Source organism: Copadichromis virginalis, linkage group LG2 (genome assembly GCF_057382275.1).
Source record: "Copadichromis virginalis isolate Kocher_CV1m ecotype Utaka linkage group LG2, C_Virginalis_male_GT1.1, whole genome shotgun sequence".
Lineage (NCBI taxonomy): Eukaryota > Metazoa > Chordata > Actinopteri > Cichliformes > Cichlidae > Copadichromis > Copadichromis virginalis.
Genome location: NC_140619.1, coordinates 1,949,140 through 1,973,836, shown reverse-complemented (window position 1 = coordinate 1,973,836; position 24,697 = coordinate 1,949,140). Strand labels below are relative to the sequence as shown.

General features: G+C 43.7%; 2 protein-coding genes across 2 annotated transcripts; both read left to right on the top strand.

The window, feature by feature from the left end:
- Positions 1-5,703: 5,703 nt before the first annotated feature.
- On the top strand, positions 5,704-10,210 carry slbp (stem-loop histone mRNA binding protein). Its single transcript, XM_085467425.1, has 8 exons — positions 5,704-6,133; positions 7,057-7,200; positions 7,668-7,781; positions 7,887-7,958; positions 8,551-8,673; positions 8,781-8,936; positions 9,025-9,133; positions 9,578-10,210. The coding sequence occupies exons 1-8, from the start codon at positions 6,075-6,077 to the stop codon at positions 9,635-9,637; spliced, it is 837 nt and encodes a 278-aa protein (XP_085323551.1). The 5' UTR covers positions 5,704-6,074; the 3' UTR covers positions 9,638-10,210.
- A 423-nt stretch (positions 10,211-10,633) lies between these two features.
- On the top strand, positions 10,634-24,670 carry immt (inner membrane protein, mitochondrial (mitofilin)). The gene is made up of 14 exons (XM_085467414.1): positions 10,634-10,789; positions 12,378-12,445; positions 13,615-13,804; positions 14,188-14,302; positions 15,898-15,990; positions 17,827-17,964; positions 18,098-18,231; positions 19,545-19,648; positions 19,949-20,084; positions 20,759-20,888; positions 21,901-22,124; positions 22,216-22,347; positions 23,275-23,404; positions 23,664-24,670. Exons 1-14 carry the CDS (start codon positions 10,748-10,750, stop codon positions 24,269-24,271), a joined length of 2,244 nt encoding a protein of 747 aa, XP_085323540.1. The 5' UTR covers positions 10,634-10,747; the 3' UTR covers positions 24,272-24,670.
- Positions 24,671-24,697: the final 27 nt, after the last annotated feature.

Genomic DNA, 24,697 nt, shown 5'->3' with positions numbered 1-24,697 from the left:
CCAAGTGTGTATCACACTGTGGTTCAGCCACACTGCTCTCTGCTGTGTCTACACGACAGACTCTGTGACAGTGCTCGCCTGTTTGCTTCAGTGGGGACAGTCTGTGAACTTTCTGACAGATCTTCAACAATAATGTAAACACCACCCAACAACAGGAGCTACATGTTCCAACTTCACTTGTCCTTTTTTTAAGATGACGGTGTAAAAGCTCAGTGTATCCATGAGTCTGTGCTCTTCTTCTGGACATGGAAAACATGCTAATATCTTCCTGTGTCCAACATCGGCAATGATCTAATGGAGTCACCACAGTCAGCTCAACAAAGGCTAGTTAGGGCCAGCAGATGTGTTATTTCCAGCCATCGTACACTTACTTATCAAAACTGTGTTTCTGCGTCCATCTTTGGGGCATCTCGGCTCAACAGAAGAACTTCTCTGGGGAGTACCGACTGGCTTTTTCCCCGCAGAAGAAGAAACGCTGTTAGCTTCATGTTAGCGTTGACACAGCGCTGCTATCCGCACTTGACTGTGGCTAACGTTTCGCCTCACTGGAAGAGCCAGCCAACGATCTTATTATTGACTTACGCCTTTCCTAAAGACGCTCCCGTTAATCCACGAAGGAAGCGTTTAAAATAGCATCTAAATGGCAGAAGCCTGGGAAAACAGGATGTAGCTGCAGCCAATCAGGAGAAAGCGTCGCCAGTTGTTATGGTAAACAAGAAGCGGCGGTGACTCTTGCGCCTGCGTCACTTTTGCTCCTCTACGAGAGGATCCTTCCGCATCTTACGGACATAATTAAAGTAATGGGCTGTAACACCGTAACTACGGTACAAAAACAGCGATCACATTAAACAGCATGTTGCCTCATTTATCCTGAAAACACAATCGCGATGTAAACAATCGTTTAAAAAAGGAAAGAAAAAATCACTGGTTATTTTCAGGAAAGTTAGTTAATTTACATAATGCATAAGATTAAAATATATAAGATTTTAAATTGTACTCAAAATGTTTCCCCGTCATTTTAAATACAGTGGCCAAAATTGACGTTGCCGGCCACATCTGCAGTCGGCCTTTATTTACAATTTAAATATCGCAAATAGCTCATTAATGCTATACATGACAATTTAACATTTGGTAAATGGACTGATTCTTATATAGCACTTTTCTACTCAAAGCGCTGTATACAACATACATTTGAAGATTTATAGATTTCTGTTTTTTCCTCCATCTCTGCTCCCCCTCATTCTTCTACTTCCTCGCCTCAAGCCTCCTGTCTGTAATTGAAATCAAGGCTCTAACACAGGAAAAACATGCATGAACATGCTTTTTATTCTCTGGACAGATGACAACGAGACGGCTAAATAACAACAACAGGTGGTTAAAAGGTAACATTATGTCAGCTAGCTGGCTCCTAAGCGTCACACTTTCCCTTTGATAAACAGTCCTGCCATCATATAAAAGTTTATTGACTGTTGAGGTAAATGGTGGACTGACAACCTACATGTACTGCAGATGAATGGTGGCCAGAGTTGATTGTCCTTCTTCAGCCACCATACCTAGGATTATGCAGTTGAATCATGAGTGGTAAGAAAACAGAATTCAGGTGGCTACAATCTGTGTTGTTCAGTGGTGCATTATGGGTAATCTCAGCCTCTCACTGAACGTGCTCCTGTAGCACATCATGGAGTGGGTGGGAGGTATTATCCACCATTGTCCTTATCCACCTCTCAGACACCACCCTAAGGGAGTCCAGCTCCGTCCCCACAACATTACTGCGACCCTCCACCTGCTGCCCCAGCATGGCACAAAAGTCCTGAAGACTGTAATACTCATTCATAGACCTGATGCAGTAGCACCGCTATCATGAAGATGATGGCCTCAGCAAGACACAATACAATCAACTCACACCTCACAACCTCCAAATCAAACAAAAAACCTTTGTGGCAAGAAACTTCAGAGAAGTTGTCAGGCCAGTTTTAAGCCTTTCTGCCCAGACAAAGTGTGCAGGTGGAATACACGTGTTGATGTCTGCAAAGTGAACGACAATAGTAAATCAAATGGAAAGGGAACAGTTCTTTTCCACTTTTTTAGTGAAATGGGCAGTCTCCTTGTGGCCAATACAACATTGCATTCCCTTATTCCCAAATGGTACTGAGGTTAGATTAGATTAGATTAGATAGAACTTTATTAATCCCTCGGGTGGGTTCCTCTGGGAAATTCGATTTCCAAAAAAGCACAGCAACGACAGAAGTTACAGAGTTACAGAATATTATATATATATATATACATACACACACACACACACACACATATATATAAATACAGAGACAATATAAATAAAATATACGAAGGGGATAAATAGAATAAATAGGAATAAAAATAAAAATACAAGTGAATTGCACATTTCAAGTATTGAGTCTATTGCACTGTTGACTATTTACAAAAAGTATTGCACAAAAGGTATTGCACAGTGAGGTGCAGAGGCACTACAGCTTAGTTGTTCCCCCCTCCTTTGTCCCCCTGTCTCCCCTCCCTCTCCCCTCCAGAGAGGAGTTAAACAGTTTGATGGCGTGTGGGACAAAGGAGTTTTTAAGTCTGTTAGTTCTTGTCTTTGGGAGAAGCAACCTGTCACTGAACAGACTCTTCTGGTTGTTTATGGCCGTGTGCAGAGGATGCCCAGCATTGTTCATAATGTCCATCAGTTTCTTTAATGTCCTTTTCTCTGCCACTGTCACCAGAGTGTCCAGCTTCATGCCGACCACAGAGCTAGGTATGAAACCAGAGGAACCCAGTACTGGTACAGAGCCCAGCCAGCACCACGAGCACATCCATGTAAACACCAGCACCTCCCAGGAAAAGGAGGGGAGCTTACGAAAGCGACGTCTCCAGGAGGCTGAGTCAGCAGCGCTATGACCAAACTCTGTGACAAGCTGTAGGCAACAACACTGGCTCTGTGGCTTTAAATGCTCCAAGCTACTGTGGCGTGCAGACATTCACTGTAACAGTTTATAGTAATACAGTCATGTGTGTGCTTTGGATTTGTCTTTTTTAGATACTATTTACATCAGTATTTCTGTTATTGAACAGCTCCTGTGCACATAAATAAAAACAATGTTGGGTTAAATGAGTTTTTATTTAATTTCCAGTCTTTCCTCAGAGTTGCTTGGATTTAGGGAAAACGTTATAGACATAATTAACTTACTAAAGATGGAATGCATCTGAAGACTCCAGTTTGGTCCTGGCCACTTTCCAAGACTGCAGTAAAAGCTATAAACAAGGCTAACTTCACTTAATTTAGAAAAATGCACTACATTAGAAAAGCAATAATAAATAAAGAGTGTAAATAGAGGAATGAAAGTCATTATTGTCGAGTGCATTAATGTTACCATTTAAATAAAATGGCTAAGATTTCTTTTAAAAACAGACAGTTTGATGTTTAATATCATTAACTGAATATTTAAGAAGCCGTGGGTCACGAGTTTTCTTCTAAGATGTGATTGTGACAGAAAAACACAAAGACTAATTTCATTCATAATTATTATACTGAAATTATCTACAAGCAACTTCAGCCCTCATAATCCACCACTGTGGAACAGTAGATATGTGGTATTTAGGAATAAAGATTTATTGCTAAATAAACTGGCAGGAGAACAGAATCTGGTATATGATGCACCTATTAAATGACACTGGTAATATAACACCTGACACCTTCTGCTCCAAATCTAATAATCAGAATCAGGGACTGCAGGACCTTATTGTTCTAAGTCACAAAATGTAAAGTCACAGCTTCCTGAGATTCTGGTGAATGCACATCTAATTAAATTTGTCTAATGTCACAACTAGGAAAGCTTTTACCGGAATGATATCAGCAGAATGGAGTTCCACCGGATCACAGCACTTAAATATAAGACAGTAAGATGTAATTATTTTTATGGGCTATGGGGGGAAACTATTGTGATGCAGTCTCTCTACAGCATTACGAACTCTTCCACCATATGAACATGATATCTCTGTGGACTAAACTGCTGCCACGTGCTTCTTATAAATGGCACATTCCGACATGGTTATATCTCGACTTAGATTCGGACACACTGGTTTGAATATGCATGCTGATGATACGGTAACTTTTACACAAACCAGAACTGCTGATGATGCAGCCCATCAGCTTTCACTGGCATTACATGATTTACAAAAATGGCTGAATGACTCATGCCTGTGCCTTAATGTTAAAAAGACCGTATCAATGTTTTTCAGTAAACCTAAAACAACTGTGGCTGCAGTAAAAGTCTGCTTGGGTGCACAAGAACTAATTAATGTTGAGGAATTTAAGTATTTGGGAGTGCTACTAGACTCAAAATTATCCTTTAAAAACACGTTAAAAAAGTAGTGAAAACTGTAAATGTTAATATACAGAACTTCAGACATATCTGCACATCATTAACAGACACAGCAGCGATTACATTCCTGCACTCTATGATACCGGCTCATATTGAATACTGTATTACAAGCTGGTGCTATACGAGCTTTGCTGCTATTGGGCCAATTGAAGTGTGCTACAAGAGAGCATTGAAAATATTAGATGAAAACCCCTTTTTCATATCACCATTGTCAAATTTTAGAAAAATCCAAGTTTTTAAATTTTACTAATTTCAAATTATTTAAATCTGCCTGTCTATTATACAAAGTTATACATGGTCTGGCGCCTCCACCAATCAGTGATTTTGTTAAACAAAAGTCTAGCAGTGTTGCCGGGTCTCGACTCTGACTCGAGCCGCTGTTAGAGGTGATTGTGAAGTGACATTTAGACGGAGCACCTTTTCACAGATGCTCTGTCATATCAGGGAGTGAGCTTCTGGAATAGTCTTCCACTGTCAGTGAGGGAAGTACAAGTCTACCCATCTTTAAGAGTCACCTAAAAGGGCGGCTGAGGGACACACAAACATGTGATTATGTTTAATAATCATGTTTTATATTGGACGTGAAAAAGAGTTAGTGTATTACAAAAAGGGAAACAACTGTTAGTGTAATGGGTCAGTGCAGTATCAGGACAGTCAGGGCATGTGCAATACTGGGGTTTGTGCAATATAATTGATGTGTTTCCGTTATTGTTATCTATACTGTCCTCTGTGTCCACTCTCCTCGTCATTGTTTGTTCTAGTATAATGTGATCACTGTTTTTGTCACATGACCTGTAAATAGTGTCTCTGTATCTTTTTACTAACTTGTGTTTAACACCAACCTGCCAGAGGGTCTGCAGATGGAAATTAGCCCAAGGCTGTAATCTGGCATATTTACATTTGTTAAAATGTTCATTAATATGTATTGCCCCTCTTTCTAAAAATAAATAAATAAATAAAATAGCACATTGTTTTTAATAGGAAAACACTGTACAGGGGAGTGTGACTGCAGTAGGGAACAGGAAACAACAGAACACGTTTTATTGCATTAAGTATGATCAAAAAGCTGGACGATATGAGAGTGAAGTTGGACTTGCTTGATTTATTTCGCACGAACTCTATAAGTGAAAGTTATCAGGCTGTGTTTTGGTTCTTAAGGCAGACCCATTTGTTCAGGAGGATTTGATTTTTTTTCTCTTGTCTTTTCGGTCCACACTCCACACCAGTTGGTGGCTGTAATGCGTCATTTTGCTGTTTGCCAACCATATAAAGAAGAAGAAGAAGAAGAAGGCGGAGCGCAGCACCTTAGACCCGCCCCTTCTCTGGCCACTCGTCGATCGAGCACATCCGCAGTTAAACATCCTGGAGCCAGCTCAGAGAAGCTGTGTATACCAGAGGCCACAAGAAAACCGCACGACTATTGCCAGAGGGGGATACACATGGCGTTATTTGCACAAAAATAACGCCATAGACACAGCGTGAGCACACTCTTTCAGCCCAGCACATATTCGACAGCTGTGGTCTTCCTCCGTTCCTACTTCCGGCCACGTGACCAATTGGCTCGTTTGAGGTCGCGCGTCTTTCAGAGTTGGCGCGTATCTTCAGACTGTAGGTGCTGTAAGTTCCCAGCTGAGCACAAAGAAGTCTCCTGCTACGCAGTCTTGTTTTTTAACCGAGAACATGTCTGACTGGACCAAAGAGCGGCGACGTGAGGATCACAACATCGAGCACGAAAAAAGGTCTGTTTACATTCCCGCCTCAGTCTGTCATTAGCGGCTAAACCTTTGTCTGTGTTCGTTAAATGGAAGCCACTGCGTCAGATTAGCTTAACCTTTGTCTGCAAAGATGATCTGGACATTTTGAAGGCTAAAAAACATTTGTTGTACCTGATGGACCCGCGTGACTCTAGTACACGCTGTGTTCTTGCTAGTATCTGTGGTTACCTTATTTTCTTTAAGCTCGTAGAAGCTAGCAGTCTGTAGCAGGTCTGTCATGAACAGTGGACCTGACAGTGACGCTAGCTAACAGTGCGGGTAAAAAGGTGACGGTAAGGCGTTAAATACAGACAACTGCTAAAGCTAACGCTCGAGTACATTGTGGACTGTGAATGCTAAGTGTAACACACAAGTGAGTGGATGAACCGTGACAGGTGGTTAACAGCTGTAGTTGTAACGTCTGATATTAGAATCCTAAGTGCCCTCCAGGAAAAACAAGAGTCACAGATGGATGATGGTCCGCACAATCGGAAGAAGTTGGCGGGAGAAATAGTCTATTAAAGGAAGTGTATGGCTCCAGTTTTACCCACTGTACTCAACTAACCATTTATTATTGAAGAAAGTTCAGCTTCTCTAGACTTTAATCTGTCTAAGAAGGTTTAAAAGAAATTCCCGGATTTTGAAACAGTTAGTGCAGCTTTGCCATTTTTGAATACGGAGACGTGAAACGATCATGAGTGCTTTCCTGCGTGGGACCGTGCGTCCCACCGTGTGTTTGCAGTCCATGCATGTATTTGCTGCTTTTGCATTTTTAACAGCCGTGATTTATTTTTTCTAATTTGACACAGAAGAGAATGTTTTTGAGACGTGTTTGCAGAAATCTAATATCAAAACAAGAATGAATTAGCATGTTTAAATCTGCACGTGTTTTGTGTCTTCTTGTGTAGCTTTGGCCCATCTCGGTGGTCCCACTGCAGGAAGAGGGGGATCAATGGGAGCCTGCGGAGCAACAGCGAGGCAGATGATATCGATAGAGGAAGGAACGGACACACCGACTCCAGCTACAAACACCCTGATCGCAGACATACTAGGTGAGAGTAAGATCAGTTAATGTGGAAAGTGATAAACATGTAAGGCAGCGGACTTGTAACTGAAAAGCCACGAGGCGGCTGAAGCTTTGTGGGTTTTTGGCGTTTGTTGGGGAAATGTTTCAGACTGGACCAAAAACCCACAGCTTCAATGGCCCTGCTCAAAGGTGCTTTGTTAAATGTAGACCGTGCAGTGTGAGAATTTCATTGGTCTGTGTAGTTCACATCCAAACTCCAGTGTAGGCTCGAGAAGAAAAAGAAAAAGAATTATTAGAATGATTTTAGTTTGAATGGTAGTGTTTAAAAAAATCTAACTACACTATAACTGAGTGAAGCAAGCCAGTCTCTGCTAATGAACCACTCTAAAAATCAGGTTACTGACTCCATTACCAACATGTGGCCCCGACATCTGCTGGAACTGTAGCAGTAACATCCCTGTGTGTGTGTAACCTGTGGTATTGTCCTCCTAGCTTCACTACACCAGAGAGCACAGGCTCAGTGTCCCGCTGTGGTCGGCAGGCTGACTGGGGCAGCCAGGTGGAGGACGATGAGATGAGGAGGGATGTGCACAGAGACATGCAGCGGTAATTAAACAGTTTCTGCATCATTTCAGGTGTCTTTTAAGCACATGAAAGCAGATACTCTCTTCCTGTTTTGTATTGCAGACTCACTGTTTGCACTGTGTTCAGTTACAGGAGGAGGATACTGGGGGCAGAATTCACCCAGAGGGAGAGAAGGGCCTCGTCTGGCTCGTCTGGAAGGTATCTCATTCTCTCACAGACCTTTAAACTCAGAATATTCACGAACTGATGGAACACTTGCTTCTCAAACCACATGTCCACCTGCAGCTATACAAGTGTGCAATGTAGTTTTACCATTAAATAAGGCAAGACAAAATGTATTCATCCCAAAAATGATGGAAACATGAAATAAAATCAAAGCAGCGAGTACGGTAAAACAGATTGCACTAATGGAGCTCAGTTATGTGGTAACAAAAAGTAAAGTGCTCAGCATCAGAATATGATGCGATAAATATCATATCTGCTATGAGACGATGAGGGTTTCTGTCCTTGTGACAGCGAGGCTGAAACACGACGTGTCAAACATCGCTTTAACTGCCATGTCACGGCTTTGAGCTCGTTACTAATGTAAAAACTCCGAGTTTTGTTCATTAAACGGTAACACAGGCTTGTTTAACACGACAGTAACTTTTTAATTTTTTGGAAACTTTGTGTTTACAATCATTTACGAGTAAAATCATTATGAAGGAAGTCGGGCTCTTGTCGCGTTGAATGTTAGAGTTGTGTCTTTTTGTATTGTGTGCACGGGACTAAATGTGTCTGTGTGCTGCAGCTGTGACTCCAGAGAGGGAGATAACATGGAAACCGATGAAGCTGTGTTGCTACGACGACAGAAACAGATCAACTATGGCAAGAACACGCTGGCCTACGACCGCTACATCAAAGAAGTTCCTAAGTAGGTCGACAGAGACGCGTGCTGTGGAGCATCCAGTGTAAAGCCTGCCCGCTGCTGGTGTGTGTAATACACTGGTCAGCATTAACCCTCGTGTTTCTTCTTTTCAGACACATGCGTCAGCCAGGCGTTCATCCAAAAACTCCCAATAAGTTCAGGAAGTACAGTCGTCGCTCCTGGGACCAGCAGATCAAACTGTGGAAGGTCAAACTACACGCCTGGGACCCCCCTGCAGAGGAAGGCCAGGACAAGACCCTCGATGTCGTGTAAGACACTCGTACACATTCTGCACGTCGTCAGTCAGCTGCTGGCCGTCCTCATGTATGATGTGTATATTTCTCCTTCTCCCACCAGTGAGGAGCTCAACCTTGATGATGTAATGGACATTGAACTAGATTTCCCAACCATTACTGACTCCCAGAACACCCAGACCCCGCTGCCGATACACAGCCTGTCAGTGGAGGTGAGTGGAAGTCACTAAGGTGCTGCTGAAATGTCGAGGCCCACACGTGCTGACGACTGACAATCGTAGCGTTTGATTCAGAGGTTTTGACTGAATCTTTCTGGAACCTTGGTTTAAATATTTATCTGGTCCATTGTTTAGACGATCATCAGTTTTTAAGAAAATAAAGATGATGATGATGATGATGATGATGATGGTGGGATTGCTTGTAAACTTGGCACAAAAAGAAAGGAAGCGTGTTTGCTCAGCTTTCTCTTAGCTCAACTCTGCTGTTTATTCTGGTTTATTCTGGCAAATGTGGCCCATTTAAGGTGAAACAAGCAGGCTGTCCAATGGGAGCAAACACAGGTCTCCTTACTTGTTGTGCAAAGTTTAATCCACAGATGAAAAAGCCACCCTTACAAACACTGTATTAAATGATATTGTTTGTGTTGTGTTGTTCAGGATGAAGACTGCGGTACTCCGGTCAAAGTACAAAGGACGGCAGAGCCTAATATTGCATAGCTTGTTATTGAATGGTTCAGTCCTCCCCCCACATCGACTTCACACAGTCCACTCAGAAAAAACTGCTGCAGCTGCCAGCTAAGAGTCTGTGTGGACACACTCTGTGTCTTTGGCTGGTAGTCACTGATTATTATTAATATTGAGTTTTGTTTTCACCATATGTTTCTCCATCCATCGTTTGGGCCATTTGTTGTAGTTTATCTGTTCCGAGTATTTTATGACAAGATTTTACATTTTTAACGACGCATGGTTCAGAATTTGGTATTCAAAAAAAACCCCACTTGCTGTACCAGTGAGAGGCCTGTTGGAGTGTGCATCTAGTTTTGTGCAAATGCGAGCTTACGTCTCTCATATTCTACCTGAGAAGATTCCAGATGCATAGAAACTGTCTGAACTCGGAGGAGTCGTCTTAATAGAAACGGAGGCAATGATGTTGTTTTGAGTTATCCTTGAGAAATATTGGGCTGTGGCTTTTTGTTTTAATACAAATGTAATTGTTTCTTACTGCTGTATCTTTAATAGAACTTGAAATAAAAAAACAAACAAATAAATAAAACAAACAAGAAAAATCAATGTTTCTTCTTTTTTTGTGAATTTTTTTTTTTGGCTAAAAACTGTTGAAAACTTGGTCCATCATTGGACAGCATGCCACAGATTTAAATAGTGACTTTGAAACCAGTTTCTCTGACACACTTCACACAGCTGATGTAGTAATTAGTGGAAAATGTGTGTTGAACTGGAATACTGTACGAGCTCACACATAACCAGTGTTGTATGCTAGAGAGTATAGATAACCAGACCTGCCCGGCACTGGTGAGAATCTGTTTAGCTTAGTTTAGGAGCGCTGGGGAAATAAGGATCGAGGCTTGGACGAAGGTGGACAAACTGATTTGTGTGCTCTTATAAATCTATGTGTGGGACATCAAAAAAGATGGAAGAATGACGGGAACAACAGAAGGGGGCGCTGTTGTGCACGCAAACGTTTAATCCACGCAAAGTACTGAGGAGAAGAAGAGTGCGCGAGAAGACGAAGAAGAGCAGCAAAGAAATTATCTGTTTCTGTGCAGGTCAATTTATTTACGAACTCAGAAACCAAAGCAGGAGAAGACCATGCTGAGAGCGTGTCTGAGAGGGGCTAATGCTACCGCCCGGGTAAGCCTGCTGCCTGCTCCGCAGCCGCGGGCTAACGTTAGCGTGTTGTCATTCAGTGACCCAGAGCCTGCTTCAAGGTGCCACAGTGAATTTACTAGTTCGGGCTGTTAACTCTTCGGTGCTGTCGAGCGCTGTATTTGATGCCATGCAATTGGTTGTGGACGCTGTCAGAACAGCGCAGCATGCTAACGTTAGCCGGGTTTCTTCCGGTGACAGATGGATAATGGCGTTTTAAGCATAACCAAGCTAACGAGTTTGGCTAAGTTTGAGCGGAGAGGTCATCATGGCAAAAACCAAAACTTGTCTGTTTGACCTTTTATCGGCCACAGGTTTGATACCAGCTAACCGGAGCAGTATTTTATGCTACTAGCGGCACTAGCCTTTAAACGCGTTTGCACGTAGACGTGGTATTTATAATGAATCAGAACAAACGCTGCAGGTTGTCTTCGTAAAATCCACAAATACTAACGCATGATGTGCGTTCTCGAAAACTTTATGTTCTGTTTCTGGGATTAAGTGTGCAGCCAGACTTCTGTACAGTGACAGAAAGGTGGCTCTCACCTGTTAAAGTGGGCCGGAATAAGTTCGACATCCCTGGGCTACAGCATCACACTGTTGCACCTCGGCTCTTCTTTCCACCGGACACGGAAACATGTTCGTCTCTGCCGGACTCAGCTTGGATGTGTTCGCCATGTACCTGAATCTGTATTTACAAAATAAGAATGCAGTTTACTGCTCAGAAATCATGCTTTGTACTTCATTTGCTGATCTGTTTTAAATGGTAAATCAACAGTTTTGCTTATTGTTGTTTAGATTTAATGACGACAAATTAATTATTTTTATGATTTAACAGCAAGTGAAAAACTGTGCTAAACTTATTACTTACTTATTACTAAAACCCATATATTACTTACGCTACAGTTAATGGGCAAGCTCGTGTGTGACGTGAATATCATGAAATTTAAAATCATCAAATGCTGATTAGCTGGTTGTGATCGACCTGTCGGTATAGCACTGCGCCTCTGCGGGCGGTCTACCCTTCCAGCTCGGCTGCTCTGCGCAGTATCTTAGCTGTTCCTGGGACTGCGCTCTGCGCTCTTTCAGTCCAGTCCTTGTTTATGTTGGCACACCCACCCCTGTCTGTTTCTCCTCTAAATCAGTGGTTTCTTGACTGCCACCTTCCCTCTGAAAAATTCAATTGATGAAGCTGTCCTGAAACTAACCCGTGTCCATCCAAGCAGTGTGGCATCATCCTGACAGAGAATGAAACCTCTGTTTCTGAAGGCTATTTAATGTAATTACAAGAAAGCATGGCTCAGAGTGCTCAGGCTGTTTTGAAGAGTAAAGGTGTTCAGACAAAGTACTGATTTTCAGGCTTGTTAGAATTGCACAAAGTCTGTTTTTACCTTATGAACAGCATCTCTGCACCTAATTCCCCAATTTTTTATATGACGATAAGGAAAACATTGTGTAGTCTGTTGCTTGCACTGAAATTTGTTGCTCTGTGCTTGCTGTGAATGTGTGCCCGTTCTGGATCTGTGTGACATGGATTTCTTTTCACTGCCACACTTTCCTCACCACTTTCCAGAAGAACTACAGGAGAATCCCTCTTACCAGTCTGCAGCAGTGTCGGCACTACACAGCAGGAGAGAGCAGGTAATCAGAATACTTTATTAATCCCGAAGGAAATTAGGGTTACAGCAGGCAGCACGCTAATGGCGCATGCGCACTTACAAAGGAACCTTCTGACCAACTTTACATGTCAGAAAGGTCGGCTGATAGGAAAAAAACAACGAAAATACATAACATGAGGTGAGAGGAGGAGAAAAAAACTCCACTCAGACTGAGCTCCTAGTGGGAGAACAGTTTGATAACAGAAAAAACACCTCAGCACAAAAAGCACATGACTATCAATACACCATAGAAACACGAGACAAGCAACAGGGGCGGGTAAAGGTGAGAGAGAGCCGGCGTAGACAGCGCATCCAGCCAACCCAGGTGGCCTTGCATGGAATGGGGGGAACAGTCTAAACACAGTCGTTATCAGGGTGTGTTGTTCAGCTCCAGCCTTGAGGCTGCAGCTGGCGCCGAAGGGGTCTCCGCATGAAGTGATGGTGCTTTTTACTTTAGTGCGAACAGCTCATATGAATTTCAAAGCAGTTCTACAGTCCAACACTGGTCTCTCAATCTCCCGTTGGAGAGCCGCGAGCTTTCTACGATGTTATCAAACTTACGTTCGTGATGTTGTCGTTCTTTTTGCGCAAAGAGCAGGTTCTGAGACCTCCGACCGCAGTGCACTTCCCCAAGATGTGATCCAATTTGCGCTCAAAGGTGTTGTTCGAGCGAGCCCCTCCAGATGTAATCCAGTTTTTCACTCAGAGCTCTTGTTCTGAGTGTTCACGGCAGCCGTGCGTTCTCCAAGATCTTCTCCGTGCTGACTCAATGAGCCCATTCACACACCAACACACACAGTACACTAATGAATTGTTTAGGACTAGCACATGGGCTTCAGCTGTCTTCTTAAGGGCCTCTCACATGGATGCGACATGTGCTGTGCCTGCCACCAAAATCTGTGTCCCGCTGGCCGCTGCGCTCTGGCTCCATGTTTACATGCGACTGCTCCCTGTCGTTTCAAAACACGGATCTCTCATCCTCAAGAGAAGATCTTCAGTGCTATCGTAGTGAAGAGTGTGCCGCTTCTACAGCATCGCTTTCCTCCTGAGATCACTATATGCAAGTCGGCTGAACTAGGATACACACAGAGTGCAAAGGCTGTTAGCGAGACTGTCCATTCATTCATGTCTGCTTGTCCTTTTTCATTTCAGTAGTGCTTCCAAAGTGGTTGTTGCCGGCTTGCTGACAGTAAGTGGTGGCATTGGAGGGACCGTACTCTACGCCAAATGGGACCATAAGTTCAGAGCAGCGGTTGAGAAGAACGTCCCGTACTCAGACTGGCTGCTGGGTTTGGCTTTGGGACCCGCTGCCCAAGATCCTGGCCTCCCCATAAAGAAACGGGTACGGTGCTCAGCTCATCCTAGTCATAGTTACAGGACACAAAGTTTGTTTGTGTTTCACCGTCAGTTCAGAAGAATTGAAGTCGAGCATTTTTTCTTTTACTGGCTCTCCATGTGTGAGTGTCTGGTCTCTGATGGTTTAAGGAGGATTCACTGTACGTTACAATGGCTTTTCAAATGATCAGACTGCATTGAAGCCCCATACCTCCACCCCCATACCTCCACCTTTCCAGTGTGTGTCTGTTAAAATTCGACTCAGAATTGGTGATATCAGCTAATAAACTTCCACACAATACAATCTAAATATTTGTATAGAAAGAATAACCACGTTTTTAGAACCACACTGTAATAACGTATGCTTCGATTTAAATGGTTGCTGTTAAGGTGGAGTTGGCCCAGCCGCCCTCTATGATAGAAAAACAAGCGAAGAAGGAGGGAGCCGAGGGTCCGGTCAAAGACTCCAGCCCCGCCCCCAGTCAGCCTGCACAGAGCCTAGAGGGTAAGTGTCATTATAACTCATGGCTTCATGTTGCCATCTGCCTTTTATCATGTGCTCTGATTCTATCAGCTTTATTTCTATTTCCGTTTTGTTATAGTTCGTTCACAGTAGTCGGGTGGAGCGCCCACAGTTTCATTGCATCTGTGCAGTGACAGTAAGGGGCTGTTGTGTTTGTACACCACCACAGTGGGTTTGAACTCAGCCAAGATGTGATTCCAGCGCAGCTTCATTTCAAGGATTCTAACACTAGTATTGGATTATTGAGTTATTCATTATAGACACTTGTATATCTAATAAACCACTTTCAGAGACAAAGTTTGTAAGGACTCCATTACAAATGAAACAGATAAAGTTGGACTTGTGTTTGGTTTGTTTTTCTGGAATTTGCAGTAAGCGCTCCAAAGTGATGTTGGTACAGTGAGTGAGGCCAGCGTTACGCTGAAAACCCAACAGATGTATGAGAGAGCTGGCAACAACCGTAGGAGAGGCCGAGTCAGTAATCTGGTAAATTCTTTAAAAGAAGAAATGCACTTGCGACCTCAGCGACACTGAGAAGCCTGTAGGACAGAGGGATTAAAGTGGGTAATCGCAAAAGTCCTTCCTTGGTTAGGGGACACCCTGTGCAACATTTAGCAAATTCAAGAACACCCTGGAAGAGGTAGACTGTCAAAACGTAGTGGGAGAGCATTTTACCCACTTTAACACGCTGAAGATGCTGCGTCCACATTTCTTTACCTGGACGACTGAGCGTGCAAGAAAATCTAGCGACACCTCATAATGCATGTAAAGGAATGTGCTGTACGAGGTCACTACTTTTGCTGACATTGTAACTGCTGATTGAAATGGCACCAGGAATCTGTGATAGTATAAAGTTGGTCACCTGACTCTTGTAGAGCACGCTTTCAGTTGCAAAACCAAAGGTGGCGTTTTGTGACGTCCGTGGATTCTACATTAAAGGCAGCGATGGACTTGGAAGGATTTTCAGTTTGATTTAAAATCCACTGTGATGGTGTTCAAAGGATGCAGTTGTTTCATGAAAGTGTTCACCAGAGTCAGCCTGATCATCAGCCATCTCGACAGTGCCGTAATATCATTATTTACATTATGAAGTTAATATTATTTTAATTCAAGTTCATTCAAATCAGCCTCACTTGTAAATGTCTCTGGGACAAGCCAACGTTTAATATCTGCTGATGCAAACTCTCCACTCTGGGGGGGCGGTGTGCTCTGTTAGCTGCTAGCTCCACCCGTTCTTCTTTGAGATGTTTGTAAATGTGCGCTCTGTTGTTTAGCCCCAGCAGAAGCCTCTCAGGGTAAGCTGTCTTCTCCTATACTCTCCTGTTGTTGCTCTGCTCCCGTGTGAAATTTCATTTTGCACTGCTATTAGGCTTCTTAGTTTGTAGCAGCCATTGTATCTTTGATAGCTTTAAAGCCATTATGCTGCCATAAATACTACCTCACTGTAGCTGAAGCTGAAGTGATGATGAAACCAGTAGATGGATGGTCTTTACTATGTGTATGAGTGGCTTTGCGCGTGGTGACACACATGGAAGCTCCTGAGCGGCTCTTGCCTTCTGTATTTGTGTCCCGTTTAGAGGCCTCAGCAGAGGCGACTCATATCATCTCAGCCATCGGTGAGGTCCCATCAGTCCCTGCTCCATGTGACACAGAGGCACCAGCAGTCAAAGGTATCATCACTGAAACAGGACCTTGCTGTGAGGCTACAGTGCTAACCACTGCACGCTCTGCTGTCCTTCTTTATTGTCATTATGCAGCACAAAGCAAAATTCTGGGCGGCAGCTTAGAAGAGCCAGTATCTAAACCACAGACAAATCCACAGTGGGCACATGGTATATACGATTAAATCCTCTCCTTTGGGTGGAGCTCTGACTTGGTGTTGGCGCTCTGTGCAGTAGAGTACCACTTCCTGTTCCTGTTACAAGCACAGCAGTGTTTTAGCCAATTGAATTAAATATTGATATGTTATCTTTACGTGCTTTATGCAGAGTCTGTAGTCGACCGACCGTTCTCTCCTGCACTTTCCTGCTCAGATGTTCAGTTAGTCGGCTTCCTTTAGTAATAACGACTCTCGTAATACATGTAACCTGTAACTTCATCACAGTAGACGTCTTTCTGAAAGTGCAGCAACTACGTTTAAGAATATAATCCACCCACTGTTATCATCTTCAGTGCCCTGTACCAACACAGAGCAGCTATCTGAACGCTGCTCCAGAGGTCGATCATCTTGTTAATAATTTCACCTCCTCACTGCGTACGACTCTGGATACTGTAGCTCCTGTGAAAACTAAGGTCTCTAATCAGAAGTACCTGACTCCGTGGTATAATTCTCAAACACTTTCTGAGTTAACTTCAATAATTACTTCCTCCAAACCATCAACGTGTCTTTTAGACCCCATTCCTACAAAACTGCTCAAAGAAGTCCTGCCATTAATTAATGCTTCGATCTTAAATATGATCAACCTATCTCTAATAATCAGCTATGTACCACAGGCCTTCAAGCTGGCTGTAGTTAAACCTTTACTCAAAAAGCATCTCTAGACCCAGCAGTCTTAGCTAATTATAGGCCAATCTCCAACCTTCCTTTATATCAAACATCCTTGAAAGAGTAGTTGTCAAACAGCTAACAGATCATCTGCAGAGGTTTATTTGAAGAGTTTCAGTCAGGTTTCAGAGCTCAGCACAGCACAGAAACAGCTTTAGTGAAGGTTACAAATGATCTTCTTATGACCTCTGACAGTGGACTCATCTCTGTGCTTGTCCTGCTAGACCTCAGTGCAGCGTTCGATACTGTCGACCATAATATCCTATTAGAGCGATTAGAACATGCTGCAGGTATTACAGGTACTGCACTGCAGTGGTTTGTATCATATCTATCTAACAGACTCCAGTTTGTGCATGTAAATGGAGAGTCCTCTTCACACACTGAGGTTAGTTATGGAGTTCCACAGGGTTCAGTGCTAGGACCAATGCTGTTTACAGCTTACAAGCTTCCACAATAGAGGACTCTTTCTGTTGTGGATCTGTAGACGTTCACGATTAAATTCATAACGTTAAAACAAACAAAATAATAGTCATTTTAAAATGCAGCACATATGATTATTATGTTGGTCAGGATGATGGTAGTGATTAGCATTTGCACCTCACAGCAAGAAGGTTTGATTGTGCATCAAACCTGCTGGTCTCCATGAGTTCTCCATGTTGTGTGAAACATGGATGGAGACTAGTTAACTTGTGCAATAGCTCAGGTTGAGTAAGTAGTTACGGTAGTTTTCATTTAATGCCGGAGACAGAATATGAAGCAAGAAGCAAATCTGCACCAAAGTTGAAATGTTTTTAACATGCAGTGTCACTGAGGCATCTACATTTGCAAAGGTTTTGCAAAAACTTCATTCGTGTTGTGAACATACAATAATAGCACTTCATGTTCTTTCATGGCTGAAAGTCCAGCAGTCTCGAGGATTACTGGGGTTGTTTTAGGTCTGTGTTTGTGTTTTCTCTCGAAGAGTGCAATGAGTGCCATGAACACAAGGAGGCGACAGCGGTCCATCCTGCACCCACAGAACCAATGAAAGAGCGTCCAGTAGAAGAAGTGGCTGCTAGACTTGCTCAACAAGAGCAGGAGGAACAGGATATTTCAGCATGTAGGATGACACACACACACACACACACACACACACACACACACAAAGAGTGACGTCGTTGCATACTGACCACTTGAATAATGACGTGTCATTTTATAGACAGTAAATGTCTTCCTGTGTGATTGCTTTGCAGCGGTATCAGCCAGTCTTGAAGACTCGCTGGCGAGCTCGGCCAAAGCTACTCTGCAGGCCATAGGAGCGCAAGAAGCAGCCCTGCAGGCTATCATGCAGCACACAGACAAACTGAAGGAGGCTATGGAAGCAGAGGTAAACAGCAAGCACTTCATAAGGAAGGCATGTGCCAACTTTTATGTTTTAATACTCCCAGCAAATGGGGACTGTGCTCAGCTGGTACTCCAAATGTAACATGAAGTACAAATCAGTGATTGTACTTTTGGAAAACCAAAACAGGCCACCGTGCCCTTTAGGGCCTTTTTTACCCCTCAGCTTGAAGGCGACGTTGGATACTGTCGGTCCATCTACTAAAAACCTGGGACGAGTTTGAGTCCTTGAACTTAGTCCAGTGTTCTGTGGTGAATGAGTTAACTCGAGAAGGAAGTCCCCCGGGGTTTTCATACAGTAGGTCAGTCTGCTGGGGGCTGAGGGGGAGCGTCCAGTACTTTTGTAAATGGACCGTCTGTGATGGACTGAATCTGAGCCAAAGGCCGCAGGCTGGAGGGAGAGTGACGGTGTGCTGGTGTGGCTGAAGGAAGCCTGTGATGTTCAGTTCAGATTGTTTTCAGTAGAGTACAGTAGAATCTCTGGGCACAGCTCTTTAGTGTTTCACAGCTCTGGTTCAGTCTGTTTGGTTTCTGTGTAACTCTTGTCGGGACAGATCTAACCACTAATGCAGGGACCACTTGCACACTTCATGCTTCCTTTTCTGTAGCACAGATACCTGCACGCCTCCTGTCCGCTAACCTCGGAGTATAAACTATAGATGAGTCTGTTGGTAAATCTAAAGAGCACAGATATTTATTTCAAAATGTAGGGAGTATAAGTAAAAATTAAATACTCAAGTAAAGTACACATACCTACTTCAATAGAGTAACAAAGTAATAGTATTACCTTACATTAAATGACTAATGGTAACATGTGCGCTGGTCAGGGAAACATTTCTAATAACTGCTAAACAGAATCTGATGGCAGTAAATGTTCAGTGTTGCTACTACAGCTGATGGTGAGGGTGGAGCTGCTGTCCGCCTGCCTGTCTGATGGATACTGTTGCGAATAAGTATCCATATGTTTCAGTTCCACATGAATGTTTCTATGTATCTATTTGACATCCCCAGCTCACACCTGCAAACGCTCCATCGAGGCTGATGAGTGAGGCAGGACTCCATCTTTGCCTCAAGCCCACATGTCCTGCAGACCACTGGACTGGGCTCGTCTGCATCGTCTCACAGCAGCGCTGTCACTGAAGACCTGCGTACTCTTGTTTTTAATCAGATACATTGCTTGCTGTGGCCTGTGTGGTCCACCCACCACAGCGCTGTATTAGTAATGTTTAAGCCACGGCTCACTGAATGGGAAGCGTCACTGTTTTGCAGTAGATTTATCGAAGTTCTTCTTAAACTTAGGTTCTTCCTGAGGAGAAGTCAAACCAGTGGAAGGACCTGGAAGCTGCTCTTGCTGATAGAACCACGGCTTTGAACGATGCCAGAGCCGCTCTGTCGAAAGCCAAGTAACACAAACACACACACACAAACATACTTATTACAAACTTGAATGTGTGTGAAGAAGAATTCTTTCTTTTCCACTTAGCTTGAAAATCATAAATGTTCTTTCTTTAAATTGTGATTTCTCCTGCTTGGAGTAAAAGTGTTTCTTTAATTCTGATGACCAGTGTGGCACAAGGTTAATCTGAAAGATGTAATAATCACTCAGCTTTCAGGGCTGTGATGAGTGCAGCGTGCCGTGTACATCTCTGCCTAACTCAATTATTTTGGCAGTCTTCCTTATCAGCACATCTCTTTCCTTGCAGCGAGTCCTTGGACAGTCTCAGGTCAGTGATTGACGAGTCCAAAGGGCTGAAGATATCCTCTGTTCGCCCGCTGGTTTTAGCAGCAGAGGAGAATCTCCATAACATGGTTGTGGACTTGGACAAAATGGTCATGAAGGTAAAGTTTGTTTTCTTTTTTGGTGCATTGTGGACGACTACAGGAGATTAAAGTGACCTGTTTGCTTCCTTTCTGAGGCTCAAGTTCACATTTGCACCTCTCAGCTGTAAACTGAATGAAAGTGACAGCAGCACGTTAGCCTCTGTTGGCCAGTACCAAACATAAGAGCTACATTAGCATCAAAGCACAGTACTTTGTAAAATAGGCAAGAAAACTTGTGAGGAGGTGACTCAACCCAGCAGCAGCAGCTATATTTGCAGCTCCAGTCCATGTGATGGGAGCGCTACGTAGGCTCCTTCTATGCTGAGATATGACTGGATATAATACTGTATCACTACTTTGCACTGCTGGCAGCGCCTTGTTTCAGTAGATACACACTCATTTTAAAACAAGGATACAAAATGCCTTTGATTTTCCTCATTTCCTTACAAATGTTGCTGCCTGCAAGCTGTGAGTGTCGATAAAATGTTTCCTTTTCTCTGTCATCAGAAATATGATTATCATTTTGCCCACACCCTGTGAGCATGTGTGTGGTATGACCTATTAAACTCTAGTGACCAGCACTATGTGCAGTTAAAGTGTTGGCTGTGTTATCTTCACCACTGTCATGATTATTAACTCGTCCTTTTCTATTCACACCTCTCTGTTCTGCTAACAAATGTTACCAACTAAAGGTTCAGTCTGCAGAGTCAGAGGCTAAGATCGTCTCCCAGTACAGTGAACTGGTTAACGAAGCCAAACGACAGTTTCAAAGGGAAGTCAGCAGTCTCACTCCAGAGATCCAGGCCAACTGGAAAGGGCTCAGTAAGAGCACGCATACACACTCAAACACGTGTCTTTACACACACAAAGTTTGATTCGATTTGTTCAGCTGGACATTGTGTTTTCATCGGTCGCTAATCGGACTAACGATGGGCCTGAGGTCAGTTTCATGAGTGTTAATATGGAAACTGTCATGTGTAGTGATGAATGGCCATGAGTACGATTCACAGAGTTGGTGGAAGGGCTGCAGTCACAGCATTGTAAGACGGTGACAGATGTACCTTTAAGCACCTGCTCGACTCCCAGATGGTCGACGTGCACGTGCAGCCTCAGGCCTCTAACCACAGAGATGTTACGTGTAGCCTGCTAGCCATAGCTGGTGTCTGGGATGGATGAATAAAGCCAGGTCTCTAACATCAGCGCAGTGTTATTAGTCGTGATCTGTAGCCTCAGTTCATGTTATTATGTGGTTGTTTGTGTGGCTGAAGCTGTCTTTCATGCCGCCGCCTTCACCCTCTCCCAGCTGGTACGATAATAAACAGAGCGAGGCATGTCCTGAAGAACAGAATCAGCTGTCTGGGATTTACTTTCCCAGATTATTAAGCATGCATTAGGACACTCATTGTGTTGCTGACATGGATGACAGTACAGTGAAAGAATGTGACAACGTTTCCCCTCTGAGGAGCAATATTTAGGTTTCCATACTGATGTTGAGGTTTTAGAGCGACGTTCAGTGTCTGTGGCTACAGCAACACATGATTAGTGTTTCAGTACTAATAACATCAGTATAACCTGTATCATTCGTGACAGGCACGTCAAATAGAATCGGATCACAATCTAATATGTTGTTTAAGCTCTGTGCGTCTTTTGTTAGCTAACGTTTGGTGGCTCTAAGTCCACCGTCTGAACATCCACGGGGTTTTTGAAATGTGCATTTACAGTCAAAACCTCACGTTCTTGCATGTCACCGTAACTCTTAGTTACTTTCATACATTCAAAACTATGTGCTGATCAGGAAGTACGTTTTCAATGATAACTTGTTTTTGTGTGTTAGCTGGTAAACTGTCCACAGACGACCTCAACGCTCTGATCGCCCATGCACATCGTCGCATTGACCAGTTGAACCGAGAGCTGGCTGAGCAGAAGATCAGAGAGAAGATCCACATTGATGCAGCGTTGGAGCAACAGAAACTCGAGGACCAGAAAGCTCTGGACAACGCTGTCAACACTGCCCTGCAACATGTCAAAGAAGATGCCCGGCTGGACCAGGAGAGGAAGGTGCAGGAAAAAATATCTTTAGATTGTTCTGGTTTTTCAGTTAACGTGAGCGTATCTAAAACGTGTTACGATTTCCTCTGTGTGTACGCAGCTGGCTGAGTTAAGAGAAGTGATGGAGGCAGAGATGAGGACTCAGCTGCGGCGGCAGGCAGCAGCTCACACAGACCACGTCCAAGATGTGCTCAAAGTCCAGGAGCACGAGCTGAAAGCTGAGGCTGAGCAGGTGATCTCTCTACCCCAGAGTCTGCTTACACATCAGAAATGAGTACTTACAGGACACTAGTGGCTCTGAGTTGCCAGGTTTGGAGCGTCTAAGCAACCAGAGTAAACACAAAATATATACTGAATAAAACGTGGTCTGCTTGGTTAAGTTACTTAATCCATAAAACCAGCTTGCACTGGCTGTCTGACAAACATCCTACAGAAAGTTTGCTAATAGATGTTAACAGTGGCACAAAATGCTAAAAGTAAAAACAGTCAAGAAGATGTTTGAACTGTCTCAAAGTAAAACAGCTCTTTGTGTCATTGTTGCCATAAACTATTATTAATACAAAGAATCCAAACTCTGCTTCACCTCACATTTGAATTGTAATGAATGTATTTGGTTGAAAACCCTCTTTGTTTCTCCTCACGTCCTGTTTCTCGCATCGTTCTTCATATCTGAGTAAACTGATCTTTTCTCTTGTACCTTGAGCTCAGCTGATAATTGTTGAGCTGTTAGAAACATTAAGTGCATTTGAAAGGACTTGGCACTTACAAGAAGGGTCACTTCCTTCATGCTGCAACACTACCATGACCACAGCTTACTGACATCTGCAGCAAAGATGCTGCTCTGGATCATTTCTTTATTTTCAAACCTTCTGTCTTCAGTAAACGTGTTAAACTGTTTTGTGTTTACTCTGATGGCCTTTGCTTTGTTGGAGGTCTGTGATATAGCGTAGGATAAAATAAACATGCTGCTGTATACGGGAAGCTGACAGCTTGTGTTCTGCCATATCTTAAGCTTTTTTCCACTAATATCCTGTAAAGGGGGCGTGGCCAAGACACCTGAGACGAGTCAGGCTGCAGCAGCGTACTCTGTTCCTGCGAGTTGCACGCTGTGTGCTTTTCATCCTTCAGCCCTTCAGAGCTATGCTTTGGTTGTGTTCAGGTACTGAGCAGTAAGATGCTGGAACAGGAGACTCGCTACCGTCAGCTGACCCAGGAACAGCTCGACAACTTCACTTTGGACATGAACACAGCCTACGCGAGGCTGAAGGGGGTGGAAGAAGCTATAGACAGTAAGAGATACACGCATCCAAAAAAGCAAAGAAATAGCACTGAGTGATTAGTCGGGTAGGTTGTTACCTGGAGTGCTGCAGAGGAGTACCACATGTAGGAATGATGATGTGTGTAGATGAATGTTGGAATAGTTGGATCATTTTTTTCCTGTGATATTAAAAGTCAGGTTCTGGTGTGCAAAGGGACTGGATGTCCACGTGCACACAGACACGTTCTTTTCCACTCGGTCATGTAAATCTCTTTGTCTTTTGAACACAGGCCACGTGGTAGCAGAGGACGAGGCTCGTAAGGCCCACCAGCTGTGGCTCTCTGTGGAGGCTCTCAGTTACTCCCTAAAGACTGCTGAAGCCGACGTGCCCACTGTGCCTCTGGAGAACGCCGCTCAGGCTGTTCGCGACAGCTGCCGAGACAACGACTTTGCCTTGGCGCTGGCGTCGGCTCTTCCAGAGAAATCCCTGCAGCGAGGCGTGTACAGCGAGGCCTCTCTCCGTGCCCGTTTCAACTCCTTGCGATCGCTGGCCCGCCGCGTCGCTCTCATCGATGAATCTCGTAACTCCTTGTATCAGTATTTCTTGTCCTACCTTCAAGCTGCACTGCTGTTTGAGAAGAGTCAGGAAGCTCCGCCCAGCCAGCTGAGCTCTGAGGATTTAGATCCATTCAAGCTTCTGTCATATGCTAGCTACTGCTTAGAGCACGGGGACCTGGAGCTAGCAGCTAAACTGGTGAACCAGCTGAGAGGAGAGGCCAGGAGAGTGGTGGAGGACTGGCTTATTGAAGCCAGACTCACACTGGAAACTAGGCAGGTAGTGAATCTGCTGTCTGCTTACGCAAATGCTGTGGGTTTGGGTACCACACAGGCGCCGTAGGTTGCCACAGCAACCGTTAAGGGAAAAAATCTGCTAAAAGTCTTTTTTTCCAAGAAGTATCAAAGTTCCCGAGTGTAGCTGGAAGTGGCTCAGGAGGAGCTTCAGCCTGAATCCTTTGTGCAGGGAAGCATCGGCAGTCTGCAGCACAGAAAGATGGTTTCTTCCTTTTAAGTTACCTGAACCACATAAATGTATTCCTCTGAAAGCACTAATTCACTGTGGCCACTTATTTATATGATACATTCAATGCACTTCTTAGCTTAGTCTTATCAATTCAGACTGCAGGTTTGGCCCAGCTATTCGTCTCCAGCCCGTGTGTTATGGAACCGTCATCCTACGAATTACAGTTGGATGTTTGTGAATACTGCACATGTTAAATAAATCCTGGAAAAAAGAAAACGCTGTATTTCATTTCGTTGTTCTTGT